The following is a 21,846-nucleotide window of genomic DNA, read 5'->3' as shown; positions in this document are numbered from 1 at the left end:
CCATCCTTCCCATCTCCACCCTCCCCAGAGTTTCATCCCCAGGGTGCCCTGCTTTGTGTCCAGCCTCTGGTGTTCTGCTTGGGGTCTTGACTTCTTCCCATCCCACTCAGGCTCAGCCCCAGACTGGAACAGGGTTTGGGAAGCAGTGGGGATAGCCAAGATGGGTGTCAGCGGGTGGCCCAGCAGTTCCTGTCCCAGGAGTGGCCACAGGCCAGGGGTAGTGGTGGCTGTGCATGTGGCCAGCCTGCTGCCATTGTCCCATCCTTGTCGGGGCCCTCTCTTTCACCTTACAGCATCTGAGGGGCAGAGCTCTAGAGGGTTGGGGCAGACAATGCCTCTGCAAATTTTTTTTTCAATAAAATTTAGATGACAAGTATATATCATATATGCAGTGACCAAGCATATAACTGCTTTACAGTCGCCTAACTGCTGTAGCAATGATATGTAACTACAGTGTCAAAACACCCTGACAGTTTTCAGAAACCCAAAGTGGAGACCATCTGCCATATCTTACTTTTTCTTTAGGTACAATATCCAAATTCATATTGATTTTGCTTACCTATGAATAGTTTCAAATTTGTTCACATATGGTTTAAACTTTTTGTCCCTATTGTCTTACTCAGGCTTGTGTAACTTAAAATGAGCCTGAGCGTGGGTCTACACACAGCAAGATGTGTAATAAAAACACAATTTTAGTGCTACTTTCAAAATTCATGCTATTAAGAAAGATGCTGTTTTCAAAGCTGAAAAGATCATGAAATGGCTAACTTACATATCAGAGGTTGGATAATTCCTTACTATTGAGGTGTTATAGTTTCTGTGTAGTAAATGCCTTCAAACATTAACTGAAAGATCAGTGAAGTCATTTTCCCCTGTGTGATTCCAACTTCATTTTGTTTATTTTGAAGATAATTAATATTTTAATTGCAAAAGAAAATTATAGCGTTGGGAAATTTTCTCTATATGGAGAATAACAATGAACCAAATTTACCAATTAGGGAACCAATTCAGGAATTGTTGGATGGTGAATTTTTCTGCAGTAACTATGCTTCAGTTGCAATGCAGTATGCCCAGAAACAATCCATTTCAACTTCTGAATGTTTGATTTGGAACATTTGTTTGATGAACATTCAGTTAAACACTTGGATACAAGCTCTTGCCAGAAGGTCACATCTCTACGATTTATCTTGGAATGTTTCTGAAGACATTCTACTCATTTTATTAACTTATGTTTTTGGATCTCCAATATGATTATAGACGGTATCAACACAGAAGGCTTTGATTTAGACTCTAAAGTTTAGAGCATTTGATCTTGACATGCCTTAAATTGTGCTTCCAGTCAAAATTGAGGTCACTTCTCCTTTCAAATGGCAAGTTCTATTGAATGAATGAATAGTGAAGTTGTAGAAATTGAAAGGCAGTAGTAGCTTTCACTTTACACTACACCTTCTCCAATACAATCTTTTCCATTCTCATCAAGTCTGAAACCATGAACTTATATTCACTTATTTGGAACACATCAGTTGCCAATGGGACATCCCTTTCCTCTTCTATTGATTTTACAGCCAAAAAGAAGCAGCTCAGTCCAACACATCCAAGGTGCTTGGGCTGCACCTTCATTTAACACAGGAATCTGTCCAGTACATTCACAGAGAAAATGCCTTTATCTTAAAGCCAAAGAACTGAATTAGACTAACATCTTGTACTTCAAAGTCCTGTAGCCTTGCAGTCATTCTGAGGCTATTGTCTATCATGTGCAAACTCAATTAGTCTCAAGCCACAGATCTTTAACTGACATCTAGACTTCTGTTCCAACACGGTGTTCAGCTGGTGTAGCAGTTTCTGAGAGTCAGGTGTCAGTACCTCTACCATATTGATAGTGATTGAGGCTCAGTGGTAACCACCCTTCTTGGGCCTGCCCTCACCTCACCCCACAAAATCCAATCTCAGAGGCCTAGGAAACAAAGCAAAGAGAGAGGCCCAGGGAGGGGGAGCCTTCCTGGGCAGATGTCTCTGCAGAGCCACCAAGATCATATTGCCCTCATGAGGGTCAGCTTGGAGCTGAAGGGCTGAAAAGGCATTTTGATATTTGATTGCATATTATTTCATACTGTTATTTCAGAGTTTTGTGTGCACACATTGTTTCTTCAGTAAGCCTAATGCTTTATAAGCATAGCAACCACATCTGACATTTCTATGTCTCTCACATTGTGCGCTTGGACAGCTCTGCCTGGAATATTCTTCCCCTAGTTGCCCACATGTCTAATATAATGCTTTGTGTTGCGTCAAAACCTAATGAATATTTGTTGAATATTTAACATGTGCTGATTTTAGATTAGTAAATATCTTTTCGATAATTGATGATTTTTGTTATACCTAGAGATTGAACACTTTGAAAGCAGCCTTAGAAAATGCATTTCAATTATTCTCTTTCACCTCCTCCTTCTGTGCCCAGGACAAAACTCTGCATGGATTAAGGACTCAGCAAATATCATGGATGAAGCAACAGGCAGACTTCAGGCATACATAAGCAAACTGAATTTTTAAACCCTAGATCAGGACATGTGGCCTAATTTTGGAGCATTTTATGTATATGCCAAACAGCCTGAGAAATGTAGCTTGAATTGAAATATATTAGAATACATGAAGACTAATAGAGACAGTAGGAAAATATGTTTGTCAGCAGAACTGTTTCAGAAATCCAAAACACCAACCTACCTATTCCACCACTTCAGGTGATCCAAAAAGACTGGGGGTAAACATGTTTCAAGTGGTTCAATGTGTTGTAATTTATATCTATGCATTTCAGATATTAATTGAAGCAAAGGTGGGTTAAACTACTGAATGGTTGTTCTTTCTTAGAAACGCATTGAAATAATAATTTTCCATATGTGTTATTATATCCTTTTCTGATCTTTTTCAAGGATATGTTCTATAGATGATTGCTATGGCTTTCCTTATATTAATTATACAAATTAGTTTGTAGATCTAGTAGCCAATATTTGATGTCACCAAATTTTTATTCACACAACAGTTATCTTAGCCTTCTTGACTATTCTTCAATAACCATTTATCATTTCAAAGTTGTGCAATAGAGGATAAATATAGCAATATGTTAAATATTATTTTCAAAATTGTATTTTAATTGCTTTACTGGGACAATTGTTGGTAACTTTGAAGAAGAATAAAAAAATCAGGCATTAACAAATGCTCCAGGATTTCCATAGTTTCATTCTAGCTGGTACTGCCCTAGCCAATCCTTGTTACCTCTTATTTGAACTATGGTGACATCTTCCTAATGAGTCCCCTGCGTTTAGTCTCTCATTGTTCCAGTACATTCTGTAATCCATGTTTTATTTATCTTTATGAAGAAAATTTTGACCAGGTTGCTTCTGTCTTCAAAGGCTTTAATAGTACCTATTTGTTACTAAATTTGGAACAAATCTTAGCCTCTTGTGCAAAGCTCAATATTCATCCTTCCTTCCTTCCTTCCTCCCTGCCTCCCTTCTTTCTTTCTTTTTTTTTTTTTAATTTATTTTTATTTATTTATTTATTTTTTTTGAGACGGAGTCTTGCTGTCACCCAGGCTGGAGTGCAGGTGCAGTCTCAGCTCACTGCAAGCTCCACCTCCCAAGTTCACACCATTCTCCTGCCTCAGCCTCCTGAGTAGCTGGGACTACAGGCGCCTGCCACCACGCCTGGCTAATTTTTTGTATTTTTAGTGGAGACGGGGTTTCACCGTGTTAGCCAGGATGGTCTCGATCTCCTGACCTCAGGTGTTCCACTGGCCTTGGTCTCGCAAAGTGCTAGGATTACAGGCATGAGCCACTGTGCCCTCTCCTCTCCTCTCCTCTGCTCTCCTCTCCTCTCCTCTCCTCCCCTCCCCTCCCCTCCACTCCCCTCCCCTCCCCTCTCTCTTTCCTTTCTTCTCAAATCTGAGAATGTCTTAATTTCTCCCTCAATTTTGAGGGCAGTTCTGATGGATATAGAATTCTTGGTTGTCAGATTTTTTTTTTCTTTCAGTACTTCAAATATATCAGCTCAATGCTTTCTGGTCTCCCAAGTTATTGATGAGAAATCTGCCAATAATCTTATTGGGGATCCCTTGTATGTATGAGTCACTTCTGTCTTGCTGCTTTCAAGATTCTCATTTTGTCTTTGGCTTTCTACAATTTGATTATAGTGTGTCTTAGTGTGAGTCTCTTTGAATTCATTCTCTTGGAGTTTGTTGAGCTTCTTGGATCTTTATATTCATATATTTCTTCAAGTTTGGGAAGTTTTCAGCCATTATTACTTCAAATAATCTCTCTTCTCCTTCTGAGACTCCCACAATGCATGTGTTGGACACTTGATGGTATTCCTAAGGCTCTGTTCAATTTTCTTTAATATTTTTTGCTGTTGTGCAGACTCAATAATTTCAATGGTCCTGTCTTCCAGTTCACTGTTTCTTTTTTCTACATGCCTGAATTGGTCTTCGAATCCTCCTGTAAAATATTCATTTCAGTTATTGTAATTTTCAGCTCCAGATTTCTTTTAGGTTTTCTATCTTTTTATTGATATTTCTACTTTGTTTTGTTTTTTGATTTTCTCCACATCTTCCTTTATTTTCTTAGGCTTCTGTAAAACCATTGTTTTAAAGTCTGTGTTTAGTAGGTCTGTCAAGTGGTCCTTTTCAGGGATGATTTTAGTTGGTTTATTTTTCCTTTCTTTTGAATGAGTCATACTTTCCTGTTTCTTTGTATGATTTGTGATTTTTTTTGGTTGATAACTAGACATTTGAATCTTATCACATGGTTACTCTGGGAATCAGATTCTCTGGGTTTGCTATGTTTGTTCGTTTGTTTTTCTGTTGTTGTTGTAGGATGTTTGTGTTGAGGATCAGCTTGAGATGTAAATTTAAGGTCTTCTTAGACCTTTTATGAGTCTGTGCCTTTCCCTGGGCATGTATGGCGACTTTCTAAATTTCCCTGTATATTTAATTGTTTATTCCTTAAATGTCTCACTACTCAAAGGAGAAAAAGAGAAAATAAATAAATAAATAAGACACTGGCTCTTTAAATCTCCTGGAAGGCACTTCAGCCAGAGAGAGAGAGCCTGCAAAAATGGTGTGTGTGTGTGTGTGTGTGTGTGTATACACAACCATAGCTGCTTGCCTTTGGGTTTGTACCTCCATGATCAGAAGCAGCAATTAGTGATCAGAATGCAGATCTTGTATATTTGAAAGACAAGGTCATTATTGTCCACCCTGCTCCCATAAGCTGCCTGCAAGCTGCTTTAGGAACACAGACATGGCAGCCTGTCACAGGGACAGGGGATGAGGAATTGGTAACCACTACTGAGCTAAGCGCTAAAATGGACTGAAATTAACTGTAAGTTACCTTCCAAGCATTCCTCTGGAAGTTGCAAGCACTAGAGCTCCAAAATAGTAACATTAGATTCCAACAGTGCAATTGTTATCTAGATGGGGAGAAAAATTCCCTGCTCTGCTATCTTCCCAGCATCCCCCTACCTCTAAATTTTTGTTAACTCATTCAAAAAAAAATTTTTTTTGAGATGGAGTCTTGCTCTTGTTGCCTAGGAAGGAGTGCAATGGCATGATCTCAGCTCACCACAACCTCTGCCTCCCAAGATCAAGCGATTCTCCAGCCTCAGCCTCTTGAGTAGCTGGGATTATATGCGTGTGCCACCAGGCCCAGCTAATTTTGTATTTTTAGTAGAGACGGGGTTTCTTCATGTTAGTCTGGCTGGTCTCGAACTCCTGACCTCAGGTGATCCACCCACCTCGGCTTCCCAAAATGTTGGGATTACAGGCGTGAGTTACCGCACCCGGCCCCCCAAAATTTGTTTTTTGAGACAGGGTTTTGCTCTGTTGCCCAGGTTGGAATGCAGTGGAACTCACTGTAGCCTCAAACTCCCAAGTTCAAGCAATCCTCTCACATCAGTCTCCCAAATATCTGAGACTACAGGCACACACCACTATGCCTGGCTATTTTTTTTTTTTTTTTTTTTCATTTTTTGTAGAGAGATGGTCTTGCTTTGTTGCCCAGGCTGGTCTCAAACTCCTGGGCTCAAGCAATCCTTCCTCCTTGGACTTCCAAAGTGCTGGAATTACAGGCATGAGCAACCACACCCACCCCAAAATGTTTTTTAATGCCTCTCTTCTGTTAGACATAAGTTTAGTAAACAGGATATGTAAGTCATTGACCTATGATATCCACAGGATGTTGCAGACATTATAAGACAAACACATAAGTGAAAATATGACTATAGATTATGATAAATGCTATGAAGAAAAAATACGTGGTCTGGAATCTTATCCTACAGTAGGTTCCTACAAACAATTTTACTCAAGCATGGGCTTCCTCTGAACTCCTTTCTTGTCTTAATCCTTCTCCTCTAATTATTGTTATTTAGAATTTATTTTTGCATATATCAAATAATAGGTTCAGGCAACTATCATTCAGGATTTTGTTGAAAGTCAAGATTGATTTACAAAGATTTTTTTCCTCCAATAAACATATCAGATTTGGCCAGACCCCAGTACAAGAAAGACTCAGCTGCCTGGCCAAGAACAACTCTATCTATGTTGTGGCAAACATTGGGGACAAGAAGCCATGCAATACCAGTGATCCTCGGTGTCCCCCTGATGGCCGTTACCAATACAACACTGATGTGGTATTTGATTCTCAAGGAAAACTGGTGGCACGCTACCATAAGGTAAAATTAATTTACAAATAATCCAATTAATTAATGCCTAATGAAATAAAGTGGGCAAGGAGAAAAATATGTTATTGATAATTATAAGCATACTTTAGAAACAGAGTAGAGGCAAAGCATAGAAAGTAATGATGAAGTGTGGAAAGCTCCTATAAAGAGGCTTAAGGGGTTCCGTGCACATACAAGAACACAGGAGTGTGTTTTTAGGAGCGTGTGGCAGTCAGAAAGTGCTAAGTGCATTATGTTGCATAATGTTGCCTTTTGGACTTTGTCCTTTTAAAGACATACCCTGGCAATGGGTCAAGGCTAGAATGAAAAACTGCTTACCACATAGACTCTGTCTTGAGGAGAATGGAGCAAACAAAGTTCCTTGCCAAGGAAAACAGTTAAGTATACTTGGCAAATAGAAGTAATCTATTTTACTCTTATGTCTTATAAGATTCCAAAGGGTCTTTATAGATAAAGATACCCATGTACATATCTGTAATGTGGGGACTGAACTAAAGGCCCAATTTAGCTGGAATGGCCTCTGATTCTCTAAAGCAAACTCATTTCCCATGAAAACACTGATCATAGATGAAACTGGCACTAAGATGTGAGCTTGTATTTTTCCCCACACTGTGATGTCCAGATCAACTTCCTAAAATAATTTTTTTCTCTTTATCTTCTGTTTATTGCAGCAAAACCTTTTCATGGGTGAAGATCAATTCAATGTCCCCAAGGAGCCTGAGATTGTGACTTTCAATACCACCTTTGGAAGTCTTGGCATTTTCACATGCTTTGATATACTCTTCCATGATCCTGCTGTTACCTTGGTGAAAGATTTCCACGTGGACACCATACTATTCCCAACAGCTTGGATGAATGTTTTGCCACATTTGTCAGCTGTTGAATTCCACTCAGCTTGGGCTATGGGCATGAGGGTCAATTTCCTTGCATCCAACATACATTACCCCTCAAAGAAAATGACAGGTAATGTGTGATCTTAAAGATATGCAGGCTGAAGTAATCAGAAAAGAAAAGAAAAAAAAAAAAAAACATGTTTTTCTAGCTAACGCACACTCCTTAATACAATGTTTTCCAGCTCCTAATTTTTGAACATCTAGCTGTTAATATGCTATAGAATCAATCTCAGTCTAAATTGTTTTGTAGATTTATTTGGTTTTATTTAACTTGATTTTTTTTTTCAAAATATATGACTTCTTACACACAACTCTCCCTTCTTGGCTTCTTGGTTTCATACTTTAATTGATTTCCTCTCACTTCTCTGTCTTTATCAGCATGTTTTACTGAAATTAATAAAACATATGACTTAGAGGGAGTAAAATGTGAATATGTGTTTAAAATAGTAATAACAATTATGAACTCCCTTTTTACTTTCCCATTTCAAATGATGTTTTCAACTTATTACTTCCAGGAAGTGGCATCTATGCACCCAATTCTTCAAGAGCTTTTCATTATGATATGAAGACAGAAGAGGGAAAACTCCTCCTCTCACAACTGGATTCCCACCCATCCCATTCTGCAGTGGTGAACTGGACTTCCTATGCCAGCAGTATAGAAGCGCTCTCGTCAGGAAACCAGGAATTTAAGGGCACTGTCTTTTTCGATGAATTCACTTTTGTGAAGCTCACAGGAGTTGCAGGAAATTATACAGTTTGTCAGAAAGATCTCTGCTGTCATCTAAGCTACGAGATGGCTGAGAACATACCAGATGAAGTGTACGCCCTAGGGGCATTTGATGGACTGCACACTGTGGAAGGGCGCTATTATCTACAGGTAATATTTTGATGTCGGAAGAGTTACTGGATAAAATAAAGACACTCAGTTAAGTATACAGTTTAGATAAATAATGAATGATTTTTTAGTATAAGCATATCCCACTCTTGGGGATTTACGTATGCTAAAAATTTTGTTGCTTATTCGAAATTCAACTTTAGCTGGGAAGCCTATAAATACAGGCTAAATTTATTTGCTAAATCTTTGTTTTTTTTCTGAGACAGTCTCACTCTGTAGCTCAAGATGGAGTGCAGTGGTGTGTCAGCAATTCTCACGCCTCAGCCTCCCAAGTAGCTGGCACTACAGGCGAGTGCCACCACGCCTGGCTAATTTTTTTTTTTTTTTTTTTTCAGTAGAGACAGGGTTTCACCATATTGGCCAGGGTGGTCTCGAACTTCCCGAGCTCAGGTGATCCGCCCACCTCAGCCTCCCAAAGTGTTGAGATTATAGGCGTGAGCCACTGTGCCCAGCCTATTTGCTAAATCTTGAAATCTTAGATGTCAGTTCAATTCTAAGCTGATTGGGAAAAGGCAGAACATTTACTGGCAGTAGCAGTATTAAAAATAAATATTCAAATTACAGATAATTATAACAGGAGTTCATTGAAAACCTATTTTATTTCCTGCCTGAACAAATTAAGCCATTTTCCCTATATGTTCACAAACGCCTATCTTGCTTTATAAAGAGTTTGACACTAAGTATATCCTGGATGTGAATGGAGTTGACCACCAAGATTGTTCAATGGAATGGTTTATTGCTGCAAAGATCCAATCTCTCATTGCTCGCAAGTGGCCTCCATGGTCCTCTCATTCTGCTCTTCTCTTCCTTGGTCTGGCCCCCATCTTATGTCACTTAACAGGGCTTCCTGTTGACAGTCTGACAATCTCAGCTCCATCCAGTCAGTTCTCTACACTGTGGTTACAGAAATCACAAAAAGCTGTTTTTGATTATAATACAGTCTGGCTTAAAATTCTTCACTGACTTCTAATTGACAAATCAAATTTCTTAACATGAAAGACACACAAAGTCTAGATGTGTGGTCCCTTCCTATTCTCTATCCTCTAATCTCACTTCTACTTACATATATCCTGGGCTTCTGCAATATTGAGATATTTTCCCATCTCCTATTTGCTAGCACCTGTAGAACCTCGAAGTGTTTGCACAGATTGTTTGGTCCTTTATCCATGGCGAGCCCCACCTACTCATCTTTCATAGCACTTTTCAGGTGTTATCTTCACCAAGGAGGCTGCCTGGATATTTCCCACAGAGCTACGCCTACCTCCCCAGCTGAGTTAAGTACATCCTTTATGTGCTCCCAGGACACCCTATGCGTACCATGTTTAGCTTTATCAAAGACATATTATGTCATAGTATTCACATACTTATTTGAGACTGAGAACCCCTTGAGTGCTGAAATTATGCCAACTGCACAGTATTTTGTTTGCTCTATGATAGCTACTCTACCGATACTTTTCCATTTTAGCAAATGAAGGCCTACTATATGCCAGGTATTTATTTAGTGTTAACGATATGAAGATAAATAAGCATAGATCCTCCTCTTGAAGAATTCAGTCTTTAGTAATAGAGAAAGACATTTGAACAGGTAATTTCAGCATAGGTTGGCATGTGATAGTCCCTAGAATGCACATTTTGCTGCAGGAGTACTAAAGAGCTCCACTTAGATTAATTTGGGAATGCAGGGAAGTTTCTGGAGCTGATGCTATTATCCAGATGAAAAAGAGTAGGAGGGGATTCTTTGTGGTGTGAAGAGCATGAACAAGGGAGTGGATGCAGGCAGGAGCAGGGTCTGCAGGGAACAGCAAGTAGGTCAGTGCTACTGAGGCAACTAAGGCATAGCTTGCGAAGCTGGGGTTGGTGGGAAATAAGCCTGGGAGCAACATCCTGTCCTGCAGGATCTTACCTAGCACACTTACGATTCAGCCTTTATTCTGCGGGTCAGCTGGTGGAAGTGGTCCACTGAGGTAATGATGTGGTCAGATCTACCTTTGAGTACATCATTTTTACTACTCTGTAGATGATGGAGCAAAGACCCAAAAGACTAGATTATTAAAATAGTCTTATTAAGGGTCTGGACCAAGATTGTGTTTGTCAGAATAAAAGCAGGGCATGGAGTCTAGAAATATTTAGAAAACGGAACTCAGTGGCTAATTTGATGTGGAACAGGAAAACGTAATGAAGAGTCCAGAATGTGGCAGGTTTCTGGCAAGAATGGCTGGGTGGGTGAGATGCCTCTGACAGATCAGGAGGCAAGAGAGGAGCAGACTGGCTGACAGTGGATAGAGGCTGAGTTCAGTTATAGATGTGCTGGTTTTGAAGTAGTTATTAGACATTCAGCTGGACCCAGCCAGTTGTCTGTTGAATACTTTGGTCTGATGCTTAAGGGAGATACTAGAATTAGAAATATTGTTTCAAAAATCAGCAAGATACAAGGGGCAATTAAGCAAACAAGACTGAATGACACGACAAAGGAGCCTGTACTGACAGTAAAGAACTATTGACAAGGTAGAACCTTTGGGAGCTTCGGTATTTGGGGCAGGAAAGGACAGAGGACAAGAAACCTGCAATTACAATTGAGAAATAAAGGAAAATTTAAAAAGAGAACATCTGGTAGATGCCAAGGAAGTAGAGACTCTTGGAAGAAAGAAATCATGAGGTGTATTAACACAATACGTTGACCATTATTAGCATTTTTGAGTATAATTTTGGCAGAATTTCCTGAGCTCATAATGATAGGATGATGGGCAGATTATACTGGGTTGAAAAGTCAAAGGAAAGTGAATGCATTTTTTTCCCCAAGAAATCTTATCTGAGACAAGAAGAAGAGAAGCAAGACAAGGGCTTAACAGAGACTCATGGTCAGGAGAAATGTGTGTGTATGTGTGTATGTGTGTGTGTGTGTGTGTGTGTGTGTGTTTCTCAACAAACGAGAGAGCCTTGATTGCCTTTGTAGGTCTAAGAGAAAGAGCTACAAAAGGAAAAAATACATAAAATATGAGAGGAATCAGGCCCAGTGCAGTGGCCTGTAATCTCAGCACTTTGGGAGATCAAGGCGGGCAGATCACCTGAGATCAGGAGTTTGTGACCAGCCTGTCCAACATGGTGAAACCCTGTCTCTACTAAAAATACAAAAATCAGCCAGGCATGGTGGCAGGCGCCTGCAATCCCAGCTACTTGGGAGGCTGAGACAGGAGAATTGCTTGATCCTGGGAGACGGAGGTTGCAGTGAGCTGAAATTGTGCCACTGCATTCCAGCCTAGGCAACAGAGTGAGACTCTGTCTCAAAATAAAATAAAATATAGAAGGAATCATTACTCCTACTCAGTGTTCTAAGATGCTGGAGGAAAGAGGGAAAAATAGAATCATGAACACAGGTACAAAGTGTCCAACAACTGGAAATTAAATGAATTATACTGTAAAAGAACATTTATTGCCATAAAATTATTACCATATACTATATGGTATATTAACATATATAGCCTTATATATGTGACATACATTTGGTATTATATGGCTATATAAATTTTTAAAATTAAAATATAAATTGTGATGTATTATTTTTAAGTTAAAAAAAGTTGGTCACAAAACAAGAGAGTAATCTCTTAGCTCTTCTTCCCTCCTTTTCCTTCCTGCCTCCTCAATCTTTTCCTACCTTTTTGCCTCCTCCAGAGTCTTGGCTCTACCTAAAGAGAGTTGTGGGAAGTTCTTTCTTAGTGTTGTGAGGTAGGTTAGCTTTGTCAAGTAAAACCAAGCTTTCTGTTTATCTTGCTAGACGGTGATATTCCACCTAAACGATTGGTACCAGATATGTTTTGGAATCTTCCTACTTAAAGATAATAATACATATTACTTGATATTACCAGCAGAGTCTGGGAAAATACCCAGAATCAAACATATTAATATATCTATTGGAAAACATTGGATTATTCACCTTAAATAGCTTGAATAAAAATGTTATAGCCTTACGTTAATTCAAGTTAGGTCTTAATGCCAATGTGCCAGTGGGCTACAAAAATCCTTTATTTTCAGAGGATTTTGGATTTTGGTATAATATTATATTTATAATTTTAGATAGATTATACCAAGATAAGGAATTTTGGTATAATATTATATTTTTAATTTTTCATAGTCTGTGATGATATATTATGCTTGAAAAATCTCAATTATCACCAAAAGCTACCTCCAAACCAAGGGAAGAGAAACAAAGAGAGGTAAAAGTGAAATAAACCACTATCTTGCCACACAGGTTTTCCAAGCATTCTATAGCGAATATGCATAATTTTGTTTATATCAATATGTCATTGCAAACATCACTCAGAGTTTTGCTTTTATATTTTTTCTGTTTTTCCTAAAGTTATTAATTGCCTTTTTTTTTAAATTTAGTTAATTTTCTTTGACTTTTTGTTAAAACCCCATATTTTCCAACAGCATCTCAGAATAATTTTCCCACAATATCATTTTCATAGGTTTAGCTTGAGCTAAAAATAATAACCTTTCCCTGCACTGGTTTCCCTCTAGTCATTCTGCACAGTTGTCATATTGAGATTTCCTTTACTGTCATCCTAGGAATGCTCTCTTAGCTATTTCCTTGTTTTGGGTTCTCTGTTTTTCTCCTTCTACATTTATTTGCTCCTTTGTTCTGTTGTAGTCAACACTGTCTAGTCACATTGCTCTAATCTGAACTGGCTGCTCTCCATGCCTTGTACACGATAGGAGTCATCCTGGAATCTCCCTTTATCCTCATGGTGAAGATTTTTCTTTACCACTTCCCTGTGTGGATTTCCTGTTTTCTGTTCCCTGTCTTCCTTGTTTTGGGCTTGTGCCCTCTTTCTTGTTAACAGTTTCTGGAAAGAGAGTGATCGGGATGCAAGATTTTTGAGACTTACCGGTGTGAAAGTGCCTTTCCTCTTAAATTTAGTTAAGTATTTCCCTGGGCATGGAATTCAAAGGTGGTTATGACTTTTCTTCAGGATTGTGAATGTATTATATCTTCCCATCTTATGTTGCTGTTGAGAATTCTGAAGTTCTTCTGATTCCTGATTCTTTGTATGTGTATTCCTCATTCCACACCTTCCCCAGAATGCATGCGGAATTTCTTCCTTTCCGTTTTCTTTTTCTCTTTTTCTGAAACTCTTATTATTGGGATCTTTTGCCTCTTGGATTGGGGCTCTAATTTTCCGACATTTTCTCTGCTATTTTTTTACTACTTTATTTTTCTCCTCTACTTTGTGAGAGATTTCCTCCTCTTGATCTTCCAAATCTTGTACTGAATCTTTTATTTTTGTTAACATGTTCTTAATTTCCAGGAACTCTTTTTTCTTGTCTTCGGAGTTTTACTTTTTCTTCAACACTTGTTGTTGTTTTGTGCGTGTATTATTTTTTCTTCTCTCTCTGAGGCTATTTAGGAAATTTTTTATTGAAGCTCCTCCCCCCTGCTTCTTTTAAGTTGCTTTTATCTGCTTTTTTATTTGCTTTTTCATGCAAAAGTTTTTCTCACGTATCTGGTAACTCTTGGGGATTACCACAAACTCACAGAAAATTCTGAGCATGTGAGTAACACTTGCCAATTTTGAGCTTCGTGATAGAATGATCTAGCTGGACCTTTTGCTGGGGGGAATTCTGAGGTAAGTGTCTTTAGAGACTTCCTCTTGGGATGGTCAGGTCTCCCAGGTTTCAAGATTCTTCTAATTTCCTTCTTGAATCAGTTGCCTAATTTAGGAAATCAAAATACAGGATCTTCAGGTAAATTTGAAGTTCAGATAAACTTTGTTTTTTTTTGAGAGGGTCTCTCTCTGTTGCCAAGGCTGGAGTGCAATGGCACGATCTCCACTCACTGCAACCTCTGCCTCCCGGGTTCAAGCAATTCTCCTGCTTCAGCCTCCCGAGTAGCTGGGATTACAGGTTCATGCCACCACTCCCAGCTGATTTTTTATATTTTTGGTACAGATGGGGTTTCACCGTGTTCGCCAGGCTGGTCTCAAATTCCTGACCTCAAGTGATCCGCCTGCCTCAGCCTCCCAAAGTTCTGGGATTACAGGCGGGAGCCACTGCTCCCAGCCCAGATAAACATTTTTTTTTCTTTTTTAAAGTGTAAGTATGTCCCATTCAATATTTAAGACATACTTATACTAAAAAATTATTTGTTGCGTATCTGAACTTCAGATTTAACTGGGAGTCTTGCCCTGTGTTTTACCTGGCAACCCTATTCCTGAAAGATAAATCCTTGCTGACAGCATTAGGGATCCAACTCGGGAAAATGGCCTTGCAAGGTGTGGGTGGGGGTGGAGGGGGAGGGTTTTCAATATTCAGTATTATTTATTCAGGTAATCCCCTTCACCTATGTCTCTTCAACGTTCATCTAAAGACCATCCACTTTACCCTGTCTGGAAACATTCTCAGTTATTTACTGGAGTAGGGGAGGATCAGTTACCTGGTTTTTTGGAGGACTTAGTATCCAAGGCATCCTTCACAACTTTCTGCTCATTTATTTTCCTTTGACTGCCACAACTTTACTCCCAGCTCTAGGTACAGAGCAATCCCAGTGATTAATTTGAGTGCTTTGCAGTGTAGATAGGGTCGAATCTTGGCTGTTTCTACTGCTAGTTTAGGACCTGGTTTTCTTGGGTCTGCTAAATCAATTACTACTTTTTGTATCAACATCCTAGTTTTTAAAACTGTGCTGTGGTCTATCCTCCTATTTTCCTATCTTTGTGGGTTAAAAAATTAGTGTTCTTTTGAAGAACTGTAGGAAATAAAATTGAAGCATGTGTTCATTCTACCTTTACCTGAAATTTACTTTTATCCCATCTTAATACACTTGCACTGAAGTGATTACTTTCCACCTGCAAAGTGGAAACAATAAGACCAGTTAGCAGCTACTGCTTTAGTCAAGCAAGAAATGAATGTGACTTGGAATATGCCGTACAGATGGCATTAAATGAATATGGATCTCCTTTTGGAAACTTTTCATCTGCATGGTGAGATGACTCACATACTTAGATTTTATATTCAAATAGCTACGTACTATAGTGGAAGAAAAACTGAATGGAGAAGTGTTTCAGTTCTTGCACAGTATAGAGGATATGACTTTTCCAGATTACAGGGGTTGCCTCTAGGTCCACTCTAGGGCTCATTACAACTCTGAAGCTCTTTTATTGTGTGAAACAGGCAATAAGATATGATTTACACAGGTGCCTAAATTAAACCTTTAAACACATTTAAATTCTTGATAATTAAAATCATTAGTAACTTCAGAACAATGAAGATATAGCTGTTCATGGCTATAGGCCAAGGATCTGATTGCTTTTACATGGCTAATCTTTTTGACAGTGAATTGCAGGAGGCACTGGGGCTTAAAGTTCTTTATTTTTATTATTAGTTGTATTAATTATTCAGTAATAAGCTGGATGACTCTAATGAAGAAGTAACATTATTTTACCAAATAAAGTGGCATAGGCATTTTTCTAGATCAAGAGATTATTTCAGTTGAATTTCTCATGTTTTTTTAAGAGCATCTAGCATTTTATTTAATTATTTTATTCTATTTTTTATCTTTAAAATTTACCCTAGCTTTATTGTCATTAACAAATGAAAATTATATATCCTTACAGTGTATGATGTGATGTTTTGATATGTGTATACACCACGAAATGATTAAATCAAGCAAATTCACATATCCCACATGACTTTCTTATGACTTACTGGTTTTCATGACTTCCCTAGATTTGTACCCTGTTGAAGTGTAAAACGACTAATTTAAACACTTGCGGTGACTCAGTCGAAACAGCTTCTACCAGGTTTGAAATGTTCTCCCTCAGTGGCACTTTCGGAACCCAGTATGTCTTTCCTGAGGTATTGCTGAGTGAAAATCAGCTTGCACCTGGAGAATTTCAGGTAAGAATCTTTGAATATTGCCAATTAGTTTCATGTAAGAGGAAGCAGTTTTTGATATAAAAACCTGCTCAAATGCTTACAAATATCATAAAAATTTCCATCTGGAAAGGGTAAGATTATCCTTGGGGATCATGAAGGACATTGAGCAGGCTGCATTTCTTGCTTGGAAATTCTTAACATAATAATTACTGAGTCCTTGAGAATAAAAAAAAATCTTATTTTGGGTATTATAGGGAGTTTAAGGTCTTCCAAGTAGAAACAAGATTCAATGAAGAGTAGTTTCAGAACCAGTCCCAGTGGAGCCCCTTAGGATCACTGGGGAGTGATGGCCTAGGAAAGTTGAAAGGAGTCCCTCTCATCAAGTGAGTCAAGGCTCTGTGTGATGGTAGAAGGAAAAGAGACAAGGCGAAGCTGAAGAAGAGGGAATTCGACAGTGGCTGATGTTGGCAAAAAAGTAAAAACTTTTTAAAGTTCAGAAATAATCCCTTGCTGCACATGTGCTCTGCCCAGCCACATTCTTCCGCTGACTTCCTGCAAGTTCTCCTCTCACTCCCCATTCCTGGTAGAAACCACTGCTGGGGTGAGGGAGGACAATGGAATGGTGAGGCGGTTGTGGTGAGCAAGAGACAGGAGATGACAGATGCTCAGTTCAAACCCCTGTTAGTCAATTGCTTCGGGCCATTGTGGGGAGTCTTTATCTTGTCTGAGAGGACGAGGTTTCTCTTCCGTATACTGCCAAATCCACTGGTTTGTGTTTATTAACTCTTACGGCACTTCCACAGGTAAGTAAATTAGAAGATATTGATTATGGGCATCTCACTAATAAATGAATCAGTGCCAGTTTCATAGCTCCAATTTTTCTTGTACTCAGCAACATTTCAAATTTTTCTGATAGAACAGAATTTGGCCAGTATTTTTGTTTCTTCATTCTGTTATAGTAAATTTTAAAAGTGAGTTATGGGATTGTAAAACTTGAAGGTAGCCTTTGCCTACTTTTTTGTTTTAATCAGGTGTCAACTGATGGACGCTTGTTTAGTCTGAAGCCAACATCTGGACCTGTCTTAACAGTGACTCTGTTTGGGAGGTCGTATGAGAAGGACTGGGCATCAATTGCTTCATCAGGCCTCACAGCACAAGCAAGAATAATAATGCTAATAGTTATAGCACCTATTGTATACTCATTAAGTTGGTAGAATATTGACATTTTCTCTTTTTTTATTTGGGATAATTTAAAAAATGATGGATGAGAAAAGAAAGATTGGTCCGGGTTAATATTATTGTCTAGTATAAGTGAATTACTAGTTTCTCTTTATTTAGACAAACACACACACACCAGATAATATAAGCTTAATAGATTATCTGTTAATGTAGATTTTATAAAAAAAACTATATTTGAACATTGGTCTTTCTTGGAAGTGAGCTAATTATATCAAATAAGTATCACAAATCTTTTACGCAGAAGAAATAAAAACTACGGGTAAAAAACATATAAGAACTATCATAAAATTTACTTACAAGAAGGCTGCTCTTGTTACCTCTTTTATTATATTACATATCACTTATTCAGCTCTGCTGAAAATTTCCAATGATTTTATTTGTTTGCTATTTTAGTTTTTTACCTAAGCAATACATTTTGATTCTCTTGTGGGTTGATAATGTCTCCCCAAAATTTACATGTTGAAGTACCTCAGAATGTGATTGTATTTGGAGACAGGGTCTTTAAAGAGGTAAAATAAGGTCATTAGGATGGACCCTAATTCAATATGACTGATGATCATAAAATAAGAGATGAGTAGGGCACAACACGCACAAAGCGAGACCATATGGAGACACAGAGGAAGGACAACTCTTTACAAGCTAAGAAGAGAGGGCCTCAGAAGAAACCAACCCTGCCAACACCTTGATCTTGGACTTCCAGCCTCCAAAACTGTGAGAAATAAATTTATATTGTTTAAGTCACCCAGTTCATAGTACTTTGTTAGGCAGCCCTGGCAAATGAATCAAAGACCCATTCCTGTTCCTCTCCCCACCACTACTGTTTTCACTGTAATCTGAAGCTTCAACAAAAGGCTTACCTGGTAAGAATATTCAGCTAGTCTGGGTCCCTAAGACTCCAATAGACACTCTTAGAGAAGGATTGCTGATGGATTGATAGTGAAACCATTAGATCATTGAATTCCTCTGGAATTAGAAAACCAGACAGTCCCATTTTAAGAAATTAGGTATTTAATCTAGCATTATGTGTTCTATTTTAGTAACAGCAGAATATCTTGACATGACACAACTCAGTGAAACAAAGAACATCATTTAAGCCAAAACATCTCCCAACTGACTGATAGACTCTGAGCACTAATATCATAGTTCTGTGATGATGGACAATTACATAGCACCGATAATAGCCATGCACTGTGCAAAGCATGCCCTTCTGCACAGGAGAGCTAGGCACTTGCAGTAGTGATCTACGCCAGCAAAACATCATTTTGAGACAAACATTTTTGTGGCAGATGTTTTTCCTAAAAAGTACTATATCATCCAAGAAATATTTGAGTAAAATCCCTGTGCTTTTGGGTGACATTAACTGACATTGGCTTTTTTTCAAGACCTAAGAGAAAATAAGAAAGCCCATAATGCATTTAGAAACAGGAATTCTCAGAGCAAGTCTCCATACTCTCATATAATTTCAATGTAAAACAGAAAACAGATTGATGTGTTGGTAATAGGCTTGAATTATTAAAAACTTCAAAAAAATCCTAAATGTTTCTTTTCTGCTCCACATTGACAACTATAGTAGGTCCCCCTTGTGGTGTAATGAATTGCCCCCAAACTAATATCTTAAAACAACAAACATTTATTATCTTATAGCGTTTCTGAGGGTCAGGATCCGAGACTGGCTTAGTGGAGTTGTTCTGGATCAGGGCCTTTGGAAAGTTGTAGTTAACTTGTCCCCAGGGCTGCCATCATCTCAAGGCTCGGGTGGCGCTGGAGAAAATCTGCTTCTCAGCTCACTCACGGTTGTTGCCAGGCCTCCATTCTGTAGGATGCTAGAAAAACTTTCACAAAATGTCATCTGGCTTCTCCTAGAGCAATGATATTGAGAGAGAAAGCACATGAGAGAAAGAGCGAGGGAAGTTGGATGTAAGCCACAGTCTTTGAAAACCTAATCACAGAAGTGACATCTCTTCTTCCACATGATATTGGTCGCATGGACCAACAATGGCACAATGTGGAGAGAATCAGAGTTGAGAATATCAGGAGGTGGGAGTTCATGTGGGCCATTTTGGATGCTATCACAGTGAATATATGTATTTATATTTATATATGTATATATTGCAATGTAATTTTAAAAATAGGTTGTTTTCCTTTTCTTTTTGCTATATGTGATATGTATTTCAAAATACACTCCCAATAGTTACATCTGAAAAGCACTACACTAAAAAACTTTCTATACATTGTATAATTAAATTAAATAATCTAATAATCTCTACTTTTGGTCCATAGTAAATTTAAGTTAACTGTTTGCCTTAACTACAGTTTGTGGCAAAACCATCTCCTTTTAATATATACAAGGGACTTTTTTTTGAGACGGAGTTTTGCTCTCGTTGCCCAGGCTGGAATGCAATGGCGCGATCTCAGCTCACTGCAACCTCCGTCTCCTGGGTTTAAGCGATTGTCCTGCCCGAGCCTCCTGAGTAGCTGGGATTACAGGCATGTGCCACCATGCCTGGCTAATTTTGTATTTTTAGTAGAGATGGGGTTTCTCCATGTTAGTCAGGCTGGTCTTGAAACCTGAGCTCAGGTGATCCACCCGTCTAGGCCTCCCAAAGTGCTGGGATTACAGGCGTGAGCCAGCATGCCCGGCCCGTGGGACTTTTGCATTCATTTTTCAGAAGCTTACTTTGTAGAGGAACATACATTAAAAAGTAACATAAAATAAACAGCATAAGTTCCAGAATTATAAATTCATGAAGTGCAACCACTAGGAAAAAGGGTCTTAAAAACATCACCCTCTTTACTTGATTCTTTGAAGAAACCAAGATTTTTTTTCCTAATAATCTATTTTATACACAATATATATCAAAAATATATAAATATATATGTATATAACAAAAGTGAAAGAAACTGACTTTTAATCACAATGTTCTGAATAGCAAGAGGAATACTAAAAAAGTCAACTAGAAAGTCATGTCAACGTCAAAATCTGTTCTGAAACACATCACTTTGATTTTCTACTGAAAGCTGATACCTCGAATTTCCTCTGCTTCGCTGTCCTGTGGTTGTACTGGGCATGTTCCAAAGGTATCACTTTTATTTTTATTCCAATAATTTCAAGTGTTATTTTAGATTCAGGAGGTACATGTGCAGGTTTGTTACATGGGTATATTCAGTAATGCTGAGGTTTGGGGTACAAATGATCCTGTCACCCAGGTGATAAGCATAATACCCAACAGGTAGTTTTCAGCCCTTTCCCCCTCCCTGTTTCCCAGCTGTAGTAGCCCCCAGTGTCTATCGTTACCATCTTTATGTCTAAGTGTACCAAATGTTTAGCTTCCATTTAAAAGTGAGAATATGCAGTATTTGGTTTTCTGTTCCTGCCTTAACTTGCTTAGGATAATGGCCTCCGGCTGCATCCATGTTGCTGCAAAAGACACGATTTTGTTCTTTTTTAGGCTGTGTGGTATTCTATAGTGTGTATGTACCATATTTTCTTTATCTAACCCATCACTGATGGGCAACTATGTTGATTCCATGTCTTTGCTATTGTGAATAGTGCTATCATGAACACATGAGCGCATGTGTCTTTTAACAATTTCTTCTCCTTTGGGTATATACTTAGTAATGGGATTGCTGGGTCGAATGGTAGTTCTGTTTTGAGTTCTTTGAGAAATCTCCAAACTGCTTTCCACAGTGGCTGAACTAATTTACATTCCCACCAACAGTACAGTGTTCCCTTTTCTCCACAGACCCACCAGCAGCTGTTATTTTTGACTTTTTAAATAATAGCTATTCTGACTGGTATGAGATGGTATCTCATTGTGGTTTTGATTTGCATTTCTCTGATAATGAGTAATGTTGAGTATTTGTTCATATCTTTCTTGGCTGCTTGGATGTCTTCTTTTGAGAAGTATCCGTTCATGTCCTTTGCCCATTTTTAATGTAGTTTTTTTTTTCTTGTTGATTCAAGTTCCTTATACATTCTGGATATTAGCCTTTATTAGACTTCGGTCAGATGCACTTTGCAAGTATTGTTTCCCATTCTGTAGGTTGTCTGTTTACTCTGTTGATAGTTTCTTTTGCTGTGCAAAAGCTCATTAGTTTAATTAGGTTCCACTTGTCAGTTTTCTTTTTTTGTTGCAATTGCTTTTGAGGTCTTAGCCATAAATTCTTTCCTAAGGCTGATGCCTAGAATGGCATTTCCTGCATTTTCATCTAGATTCTTGT

At 38.4% G+C, this 21,846-nt stretch overlaps 1 protein-coding gene and 1 pseudogene across 1 annotated transcript in view; one reads left to right on the top strand and one right to left on the bottom strand.

Moving 5' to 3' along the window:
* Positions 1-19,891, top strand: part of LOC116472399 (pantetheinase) — a 30,537-nt gene extending 10,646 nt beyond the window's left edge. The window contains exons 3-7 of the mRNA XM_032159170.2: positions 6,525-6,717; positions 7,398-7,689; positions 8,135-8,496; positions 16,237-16,407; positions 17,418-19,891. Coding sequence (XP_032015061.1) covers positions 6,525-6,717; positions 7,398-7,689; positions 8,135-8,496; positions 16,237-16,407; positions 17,418-17,600 — 1,201 coding nt within the window. The 3' untranslated portion in view covers positions 17,601-19,891. The remainder of the gene's footprint in view (positions 1-6,524; positions 6,718-7,397; positions 7,690-8,134; positions 8,497-16,236; positions 16,408-17,417) is intronic.
* LOC116472410 (cyclin-G1-like) lies at positions 995-1,872 on the bottom strand (annotated as a pseudogene).
* Positions 19,892-21,846: the final 1,955 nt, after the last annotated feature.

The sequence above is a fragment of the Hylobates moloch genome, unplaced genomic scaffold (genome assembly GCF_009828535.3).
Source record: "Hylobates moloch isolate HMO894 unplaced genomic scaffold, HMol_V3 SCAFFOLD_2, whole genome shotgun sequence".
NCBI classification, from domain to species: Eukaryota; Metazoa; Chordata; class Mammalia; order Primates; family Hylobatidae; genus Hylobates; species Hylobates moloch.
This window is presented reverse-complemented; position numbering and strand designations above follow the sequence as displayed.